This window comes from Aulostomus chinensis, chromosome 7, assembly GCF_037954235.1.
Source record: "Aulostomus chinensis isolate RoL2024-O1b breed Wild chromosome 7, RoL_Achi_v1.0, whole genome shotgun sequence".
NCBI lineage: Eukaryota > Metazoa > Chordata > Actinopteri > Syngnathiformes > Aulostomidae > Aulostomus > Aulostomus chinensis.
The window spans coordinates 16,988,865-16,999,454 of NC_141326.1; the positions used below are offsets into that span (position 1 = coordinate 16,988,865).

At 42.3% G+C, this 10,590-nt stretch overlaps 2 protein-coding genes across 2 annotated transcripts; one reads left to right on the forward strand and one right to left on the reverse strand.

Annotated features, from left to right (window-relative positions):
• Positions 1–817: 817 nt before the first annotated feature.
• rbm28 (RNA binding motif protein 28) lies at positions 818–8,380 on the forward strand. The gene is made up of 20 exons (XM_086208846.1): positions 818–1,170; positions 1,354–1,506; positions 1,586–1,692; positions 1,795–1,870; positions 1,973–2,065; positions 2,148–2,216; positions 2,315–2,405; positions 3,081–3,322; positions 3,404–3,461; positions 3,550–3,659; positions 3,748–3,821; positions 3,913–4,048; positions 4,152–4,216; positions 4,352–4,510; positions 4,672–4,821; positions 4,973–5,047; positions 5,138–5,267; positions 5,429–5,567; positions 5,842–5,959; positions 7,748–8,380. The coding sequence occupies exons 1-20, from the start codon at positions 1,053–1,055 to the stop codon at positions 7,883–7,885; spliced, it is 2,301 nt and encodes a 766-aa protein (XP_086064972.1). The 5' UTR covers positions 818–1,052; the 3' UTR covers positions 7,886–8,380.
• lepa (leptin a) lies at positions 8,167–10,019 on the reverse strand. The gene is made up of 3 exons (XM_086208847.1): positions 9,999–10,019; positions 9,305–9,498; positions 8,167–9,211 (listed from the first exon to the last, which is right to left on the reverse strand). Exons 2-3 carry the CDS (start codon positions 9,455–9,457, stop codon positions 8,876–8,878), a joined length of 489 nt encoding a protein of 162 aa, XP_086064973.1. The 5' UTR covers positions 9,458–9,498; positions 9,999–10,019; the 3' UTR covers positions 8,167–8,875.
• Positions 10,020–10,590: the final 571 nt, after the last annotated feature.

Genomic DNA, 10,590 nt, shown 5'->3' on the forward strand with positions numbered 1-10,590 from the left:
TTATCCAAAGCTGTACGAAGATCTTTCTAAATGTTTATCTGTCTGACAGTCTCCTGTTCACCTTGGGCCTGTGCCCTGTTATGCCATTTACACCAGTTACCTCCAGAGGGTGATAGGAAACCCAGTTGTCAAAATTGAATGAAGGAACACCAGATCATCAAATAACTCTTAACTCAATAAGAGTTTGAAAATGCATCAAGTATTCATTCAGGATTGTTGTGTAATATGAAACAGTGCCTCTGATATTCCAATTTATCCTCATAACTTGAAGATTTCATGCCTTTCTGAATACACTGAATTTGCATGTCTTTGTTAAAGTTTTTACTTTGAAATGTTTTGACATTTTGAATTAAAGTTATGCACTTAACCGAAGTGTGGTGGTTTTATTTTTTGGTCCTGAGTTGTGTAAAGAAATTGAAGGTAAACTACCCACCCCCCTTTTATTGTGACACTCTTTCATCATATGTCTGAATTACGCTCCCACATTTCTGTAAATCAGAACTTTAAAATGTGTATTCGCAATGTAGGTAGAGAAATGAAATCTCCCCGTGTGATGAGATACGGCTCAGATAACTGATTTTAAATACTCCAGTTGAAGTAGAGCAAAGATTTGAAATGTAAAGTATTAATGCTACTTTAAATATTACAGTTATTCACAGGAGTAGTGAAATCGTGGCTTAAATATTTGGGCGAGGAAAGACTGGTAGCCTGCAGACAATATGCTTGTTTTAATATTCCGAGCGGTAGGTGGCGAAATGGAGCAAATTTCTGCAGATGACGAAAGCACGTAGACACGTGAAAACTTCCGTAAGGTTTTCAAGATGGCTGCCCGCATCATGTAAACATGCGACCCGAGTTGGCTGCTGTCGTTGTTATCGTTTGGCTTTAACACTCCCGCAGCATGTCTACATCTCACTGATCGGCCTTACAGAAGGTATTTGGAGGCCTAATTTCAGCACAACACAGTTGAGAGCTAAATCTCGTTTTGTTATTTGTTACCGAGCTAGAAAGCTAACATTAGCGAGCTAACGTTGGCGGAGCAGTGGGGGACCATGCCAGCGCAGACGCTCTTCGTCGGGTCTTTGCCAGTTTCAGCTTCAAACGAACGCCTGGAGGAGATATTCTCTGAGATTGGTCCCGTAAAGCAGTGCTTCGTGGTCCGAAACAAAGGTGACGCTCTTCCTGTCTCTTATACCGAGCCCTTCATGTGTTTAATGGAATTTTTTAGCGCAGATAACGGAAGACAATGAACTGACTCAGACTGTCACTTGAGCATTGCGTTTTAAGTATAAGGACTTATAGACTGTCGTATTGGTGACAGCGGAAATAGCATTTTTTGTGTGTGTGACACAGGCACAGAAAAATGTCGGGGCTTCGGTTTTGTGACATATTCCATGGAAGAAGATGCACAACGAGCTTTGACCGAAATTAAAGCCTACGATGGTCAGAAGCTCTCCTTGTCAGTGGCAAAGAAGAAAATTAAAGACAAAAAAGACAAGAAAACAGGTGTGTACGACTGTCGCTAGCAGGCTGAGGAGCTTTCACACACTGGGTGCTGAATCAATGCTTGTGTGTTTTTATTCAGCACCGAGTGAACCGGATGAGGCTCCGAAAGATAGCGAGCAGAAATCCAAAGGTTTCAAGAAAAAGCTTCTCAAATCTAGACTCATCATTCGCAACCTCAGTTTCAAGGTACTCTATGGGTGTGAAATGCAATGATTAATGAGTGTGCTTTGGTTCATTCATATCAAAGTTGTACTTTTATTGTTTGATACTATATTTTTTGTGCTACAGTGCTCAGAGAATGACCTGAAGGAGGTTTTTTCCAAGTTTGGACAAGTTCTCGAAACTAAAATTCCCCTCAAGCCTGGTAAATATGATTTCAGTTCAGCAACACAAGTAAATAAAGTGACGAAGCTGGATGTTGGTAGGTCTTTGCGTCCTTCTATTCATTTATTTGATTTTTGCACAGATGGGAAGATGCGAGGATTTGCATTTGTTCTGTTTAAAAATATGTCAGCGGCAGCCACAGCGCTCCAAGAGATGAACCTGAAGGAGATTAAAGGTGACTGAGCGAGACATTTACGCCGATAAACATGTCTGTCCATTGAGACTGAATTCATAGTTGCTATTCTTTTAAAATAAAGGTCGGCAAGTAGCAGTTGACTGGGCTGTGCCAAAAGACAAGTATGTTGCCATGAACCCTTCCAGTGAAGGTAACTTTTTCGTATTGTATTATGATTATGTTATTGTGTAATATTTAGACATGCGAATGTTGAATTTGGTTATTAACTCTATTTTCTTTATTTCACAGGAAAAAACAAAACGGATGAAGCCGCTGCAAAGCAGTCAGAGAGTGAAGATGAGGATGAATCTGAGAAACAGGCAGCTCCAGAGAGGGAAAGGTACTACTTTTAGACATCGGTAATGTCATATTTTTGGCCCCAATCCTGATTCAAGTACCTTGATCTGCTATATATTTTACAGTATATTAAGCATTACTTAATCCAGAGAACAGAGATTGTATTTAGACATTTATAGGGACTCGTGAAATTGAAGTGATGAAGTCACCAGGAAGAAAGCTGATCTCTCTTGTAGAATTCTTGGATTTAAAGAAATGTTGTAACCCACATTTAGCTAAGATCTCCAAAACGACTTTCCGCTCCGAACAGAGATTTTTCCCATCATCCCATCTCTGCCGGCTGAGTGTTTCAGCACATGACTAGCCAGGCAGAGAAGTTTTCCTTTTTCCCACTGCCAAACCCTTTATCTATGCTGCATGCAGAGATTTGTAGCTGGAGACTCCACATTGCCAGTATTTTTCCAGATGTTATCAGCTCCATCTGCAGTATTGACTTCTTCTAGGGGCTCTCTGTTAGTTGAAGATTTTGAAATATGGGCTTTATCAGTGTTAACTTGAGAAATAAATCTCGTGCTGCTTCAAGTGATGCGGTTGTGACTGCGCCACTGTGCGGTGTGGCCTGGCACTGTGGCGGTAAGCACAGGAGGCGAGTGACAGAATCAGTCTTTGATCAGATGTCTTTTATTTGTTTAAAAACTTTGTTCTAAATCCTCCGCAGGGTCACTTCCAAAAAAGCTGTGCAGGAGGAGGAGGAGGAGGAATCAGAATCAGATGATGATGATGATGTTGAAGATGAAGAACAGGACAGTGAGGTGGAGGAGGAGGAGGAGGAGGAAGAGGAGGATGTGTCCCAGGATGGAGAAAATGATGATGATGATGATGATGATGATGATGACAAAAGCAGCCTCGGTTCACCTGATGATGAAGATGAGAGTGAGGACGATGAGGAAGATGAACTGGGTTAGAATTCTCATATGTGCTTTTTATTACACATAATGTCTCTATTTTGTAACGTTTCTCTTGTTGCTTTTTCCACTCAAGCTGAAAAGAAGAAGCCTCTGCCTTCAGACGTCAAAGAGGGCAGAACTGTTTTCATCAGGTTGGCGAATCCTCCTCAGTTCCTCTCAGGTGCTTGGCGTCAGTCTTCATCTCATTACCCTCTTTGCTCTTCCTCCTGGCTGATGTAGGAACCTGTCCTTCGACACGGAGGAGGAAGGTCTGGAGGAGGTTCTCCTGCAGTACGGAGAACTGAACTACATTAAGGTTGTTCTCCATGCGGATACGGGACATTCTAAAGGTTGGTCACTAGAACTCGGCCCTCGTCTCTTCGCTGTGCGAAAACAAGCGTGGATTAACTCCCCCCCCGGGTTTGTCATTTTGACCAGGTTGTGCGTTCGCTCAGTTCAAAACAAAAGAGGCAGCAGACAAATGCATTGCTGCATCTCAGGATGACGCAGAGGTAACCAGACGTACTGGTGAACCACAACATTTCGTCAGGAGCTTAACTGTTGAATTAGCTGTCGTTTGTAACTCTGCATCGTCTGACACAGACTGGGGGCATCCGTGTGGATGGCAGAAAGCTGCTGATTGTGGAAGCAGTGAGCAAAGACGATGCTGTCAAGCTGAAGGTCAGTAAGGTGAAAGTGGAGACGGGCACCAGGAACCTGTACCTGGCCAGAGAGGGACGTGAGTAAACCCAGTACTTATTCAAAACTGCTTTTTGTTTTCATTATTTGCATCAAAGTTTGTTTGTCTTATTTACTTCCCGTCTCATTCCCCCCCACCTCAGTGATCCGTGCCGGAACCTCAGCTGCAGAGGGCATACCCGAAGCAGACATGACCAAGAGAGCCAGAGTGAGTCTTTCTGTCGCAAACTAACCTCAGCCTTTTCTCTTTGCGGCACATTTTACAGCACAAGAGTTTGTTTCACACTTAACAAATTAAAAACCAAATGACCAATACGTGGTTTGTGTCTGGCCTTTCTCACAGTTTGAAGAAATAAAGAGGGCGAAGCTTCGGGACATACACATTTTCGTGTCTAAGACTCGCCTGTGTGTCCACAATCTGCCAAAGTCAACTGACAATAAAAAACTCCGAGCGCTTTGTCTTCAAGCAGTTAAAGGAAGCAAAGGAGTCCGAATCCCCGAGGTGGGAAATGATCCAGTAGCGTCAACGGCAACGGCCGGGGATAGTTGTTAAATGTGTGGCCAGCAGAGGGTGGTGTTGCTGTTTTTGTTCATGCTCTGTGTTTTGTGTGTGTGTGTGTGTGTGTGTGTGTGTGTGTGTGTGTGTGTTTGTTTCTAATCCAGTGCAGGGTCATGTATAGTAAGAAGCCAGAGAAAGGTCAGGTGATGGGACAGTCACTGGGTTATGGCTTCGTCCAGTTCCAGGAGCACGAGCATGCTCTCAGTACTCTCCGTTACCTCAACAACAACCCCGACATCTTTGGCTCACACAAGGTTTGTCAGCGTGTGTGTGTATATATGTATGTGTGTGTGTGTGTGTGGGGGGGGGGGGGGGTGCTGGTTTGCATTTAATTTTTTTTATCACTGCAAACACCTCCAGAACCTCTTCATTGGCTCATAACTGTACATTTATACCTTCTTTCAGAGACCTATTGTAGAATTCTCCCTGGAGGATTCACGGAAACTCAAAATAAAGGAAATGCGACGACAAAAAAACAAGGTGTGTGTGTGTGTGTGTGTGTCGTATTTAGTCTGCTGTTCAAATTCATCAATTTCTAAAACTGTTCTAAATAGAAAATGTTGTGTGTAGGAACGATTCAGAAAACCACCTCCAAAAGGTGGAGTGAAACCTCAATCCCAGACTACCGCAGATGGAAAAGGGTCTAAGAAAGGTGGAGCTAAACATCAGTCCTCATCAGAGCAGCCTGCAAAGGAGGAAGGTATTCAAATATTTTCTGTTTTTAACGTTGTGATTTCGTCAGTTCCTGTCCAAAGCAGCAGGAGTTTTTTATTCTCCCCGTTAACATTTTCATTCTTCTCATTTTTCCTGATTCTCTCTCGTGCTTTTTTTTTTTCTTCTTCTTTTTTTTTTTTTTATTAGCTGCTCCTCTTCAAAACCAGAAGCGAAACAGACATTCCGGTTTCCAGACCACCCCCGAGGTGGAGCACATCGAGTTGGAGCACGGGAAGAAACGGAGGAAAGTTCTAGCTTTCCCATCTCACCGAGGACCAAAGATCAGGTGGAGTTATTGTATGTTCTTGCTAGTCTTGATGCCACAGCAGATGCTGTAAGTTTGGACAGGAGATGAAGAGTTCCACGAAGGAAGGTGGTGAAGTTCTGCTCTCATCACTGTTAGTTCTTTGTTTTTGCTGATCTGCATCACCAGTTGGAGTCAAGAGTTGCTTCCATGCCTGAATGGGATCGCTCTATAAACTGTCTGGAATCGAAGTGCTACTACGCGTGTGAAGTCGTCTTTCTCAGCTTGAAGTGATAAACGCTTGGCTTTTTAACAGGATGCGCGACAAAGGAAAGCAACAGGCTCAACCACCAAAGAAGAATACGAGACCTGGATCCAGCAGGAGAGAGCGTCAGAGGCGACAGCTGGAGAAGCCCACACAGCCCAGGAACCAGGTTGATATAGTATATGGACTTGTGCATATTCAGATTTGCGCTCTTAGGAGCTGCTGGTGTTCATCCTGGATTAAACAGCCATAGTTGTCATGTTTCTAGGTTTTCTGCAGTATCGCTGGAATCCAGTTCACTACATATAGGAACTGAGAACTGCTGCGCATCTTTAAGTGCCTCAGTTTCCATTGTTACAAATAAATAAAGGTAGAATAAAGAGGGTTATGAATCTCAGCTACTTTAACTCAGGGAATCCTAAAACAGAGAGTTGATGATTAATGCCTAAATCCTCAAAGAATAATGATGGTACCTTGGTTTCTTGTTGCGATATTGTAGTTAATTCTTCATTTTACAAACTTAGGGCAGTAGAGAATTATTAAAAAAAAAAAAAGAAGAATACAAGGACAACAACAACAACAGAGATTTAAGTTCAGAAAGTTCAGAAAACATATTTGTTCCAGTGCTTCTGACGCCAACTCCTCGCTTCATCATAAGCCACACGGCAGAATGATAAAAAAACCAAAAATCTTCTGTTTTTACAAGTCAGTGGATCAAAGCAGAGTCTCTGACTTATCACAGTCATGGCCACTCTAATATGAAATGTAATGCTCTGGCGCCACCTCCTGAGAATGTACTGCCACTAAAACACGCACCAGGAGAGAGAAGCTAAAAAAAAAATCCCAAAGGTGTTATTAAGGACCATCTGTGCATGGAACACCTTTAATCCTCGGCGAGAAGTCTTTGTCTCAGTCTCAATTAATGAGACATGGTGTTTATTAACCAAAAAAACAAAACAAAAAACTGAAAAAAACCTTCCTGTACTGACAGCAAACGATCTTCGTCAAAATCAAACGTCTGCTAAAGATGAGCGGCCTGTGTTGCTGGTTATTGCCCACCTCAAGCCGCTACAGGTTGAGTGATTTCTGACCGTCAGAGATGAAAGATGCCTGAATGTGGAATTAGCTTCCATCGTGACTCCACAACAGTGAAAGACGGGCAGTGACAGTGTCCGAAGTAAACTTCGGATGAACGTCTGACAGCTACAAGCTGCGCCAGGCAACCTAACATTCGTGCTGCTGCGGGAAATAATACACTGATCGCTAACAACTCAACTTACCTCAGGAACTCTTTGCAAAATTAACATTCCAAGTCATCGTCTATTCCTCTTTTTCTGTGCTCACGAATGCCGCCGTTGCTAAAGCTCGATTCTGGCTGATGACGCCGCGTATCGTCTGGCCTCGTAGCCTCTGATCCAGTGGGTGTTTTGTCTTACAGGCTCCGTGCGTGAGATCAGATCAGCTGTCACTCAGCGTGGCTCGCAGTGAACGCAGAAGACTGTAAAATTCTGTCGGAGAGTTTAGATAACATACCTGGTGAGATGTAATTGACCAAACGGTTGCGTTATGATGTCGAAGATGATCGGCGTCTCCTTTATGTGAAGTCCCCACTGGAGGCTGACGGAGCCAAATTTTGTGTTTGTTTGTATGAAGTGTGTGTACATTATTTCAGAAAAAAACCCAGGGCTTGTTTTCTTCAGGGGGATGCAGGATTCCTCGGTAGCACTTCGCCAAAGAAAAAAACCAAAACTAACTAAAGATACTGAGTGAAAACAAGACGGGTGCAGATTTCTGATGGTTACATACGCACGCTTTTCTCGTTAAATTAAAATGCGTGAATTAAGAGTTTTTGCTGGCTACCCAACATTCAGAAGTTACATCAGGTGACGCATGTACATGGTGAGTGAGCCCCCCCACGGTCGCATCTCCTAACTGTTGTTATTTCGTTGTCTTTCAGAAGGTTAAAGCGACGAAGGGAGCCTTCAGGAGCAGGGACGGCGACCGTTTCGACAGCCTCGTCCAACAGTACAAGAAGAAACTTATTAACAGTGACAAAAACAACCCCATCAGAAGAAACAAGTGGTTTGAAAGTTAATTTTGGCTTTCTTTTTGTTTTTGTTTGTTTTTTGTAATCTGGAGGATTTAGAATTAATTCAGTCTCATCCACAAATGACCTTTGTGTACAATGTGTGTTCATATGGTGTTCATTTGTAATAATTCTGCTCCACTGTTGAAAACTGCCCCCCCCCACCCTCCCCCCACTGATGTGCATTGAGTAACTTTTTTTAAAGTGAATTAGGTTTTTATTAATGAAATATTAAAAGACTCGAGTTTGTTTTATTGATAATCTATACATTTTATTTCAGATTGGTCACAATATACAGATGCTTGGATTCCTCACAACAGTGGGTATTCATTTTAATACAAGGAGTGGGAACAGGAATCTCATGACACAACATTGGGAAAACACGTCTTACAAAATATGTTGCTTTTAAATATTTCTCAATTTTTAATTTTTTTTTTTTTTTTGCTGTACAAAAATAAACAAAGAAGTTTATCTAGAAGGATATAAATAGCCATGTTTGAAGAGCTGGTGATTATTGCACTGAAATAAAAGTCGAACTTTTACCCTTCCGGTCCAACTAGCGCTCATACAAACACGTCAGTTGTCCTTGGCAAGGTTCAGCCTAGTTTTCAAGAATTTCCAGGAATGACATCACTGCTCACTGACTCTCGCTGCAGTCAACTGTTATTCAGCATTTTGCCTGACATAAATATTCCCATCTACTTTTTTGTTACAGAGCAGGTGGTTGATTTAACAGTGCTGCCATCACACAAACATGTTTAAGTGCAAAGCGTAGATCCCTTTGCATATAAAAAAGTCCAAAGGAAAAGATCCTTATATAAAAAAGCCATGTTTGTATCAAAATACATATTTCTTAATACAGAGTATAAATAAATACATAAGAATATAAATAAGCGCACGTTCAAGAATAGTATGGCAAGACTGGAATGCTACAGCACCGACTGGACAACTGTTTTCCACAGAATCATCCGAACACTTACAATCATTCATCCTGACGTCTCAGCAAATCTCCAGCTGATCCAAGTTCCTCAGCAGCTGACTGATGAACTCCTTCACTCCCATTAGAGCTTCGATGCTCACCGTGTGAATGTAATCATCCTTCCTTCTCTGGAGATACTGGAGTGAATCCAGTACTGGTGGCTTCAACTGCTGCTCACTGCAGTGATCCTGCTTCCATTTGAACAGGTAACCCGTCAGTGAGGAGATGTCAGACTTGACCTGAGCGACGCCGTTCAGAGAGTCTGAGATCAGGCTGTTGTAGCTGTCCAGGACTATGACGATGGAGGAAAGTCTGTCCAGGTTAGCAGGTGCGTGAGCTTCCCGGCCAGCAGGTGCCTGCAGAGAGAACAAAGACGATACTGCATGGAAGCACACAAACTTGTGTGAAAGCTTGTTTTATACTGTGTCACTATAGTACAAAAAAAATACCTGGAAGTCTTTATCCAACCTGACCACCAGCTGTTCCGCCATCAGTTTCAATTTTGATTTCATCTTCATCTTCTCCTCTGGAAGAGGAGCAGCCGTGCCAACACTCAGAACTTGTAGAAGAGAGAACAGGATGGCCAGGGTGCTGTAGTCCATATTTGCTTTATTCCCCCAGATGTGCAAAGTTTAGAGGAGCACTGGTATTTGTAGGAGGAGAATGACATTGGACATGATCAGTTAAGACTTCTCTTCATAGTTCTTTTAACTTGTGCCAGCTCTCAAATATATCAGACCTGAGCTCAGGTCCACATGGCATCTCTTTGTACAGGTTTTCTTCCAGTAATTTTACTCAATATGTTTGTTTATGCTTGTAAATATTTGTGATAGAGACACCTGTGAATTTCTGCCTGTGTAACAGGTACAAAGATCACTAACTGGTGGACACTCTTTATGTCCAGCTCACTGTGTTCCTAGTACATGCTTGTAAAAAAAATTAGTCCAAATCTTAAGCTCATTAAAACTCACATTTGCTGGTTTATTACAGGAGCCGCATGCAAAACATGAATGAAATTCTTTAGTCAAACATTCTAGGAACTTTAACATGACTGAAGCATGAAGAAAGATTGAATACATGCTAGAAGAGGTAAGTAAAAGAGATGGCGACTAAATCGGAGACAGAGAGGAAAGTTGACCTTACCCTGGCTGCTGTCTGTGTATATGCCTCTTGGGCTCCATCAGGGTATCTTATAGTGGAGGGTTGTTGACTCATCTCTTACTCACCTCTTTCTCTGACCCCCCATTTCCCTCATCCACCCCCTTCTCGCTACCTCTCTCCATCTCACACCCCTGGTGGTAATTCAGGAGGTGCAAGTTAAGTACATTTTTGGTAACAGTTTCTACATATTTGAGTCCTAAGGAATATTATTTTTGAAAATTATTTAATCACTTAAAAAAAGGAGTCTTTGTGGAATCAGCAGTGAGTTGTCGCTGTTACGACATAAGTGCAGCAGCTTGGGGTTCAGTGTTTGCATTTCTGCACTATTCTGCATTAAAGAAAACACTTCTTCCTGCATTCACACTCAGATAAACACATAAAACTTTTGGAGCTTGTCTGATCACATAATCAGCAAGCCATTTATGTCATATCCTGTTCTGACACCCACTTATCTCTGTCTAAACATTGCCTAATTCTCCTACAGCAACCGGGTCAGTCACGTATCTGTTTAGGATGTGTGCTTTCACTTGGTGTTGGTCAGTGCACTCACTGTAAAAGGGAATGAAGAACTGTT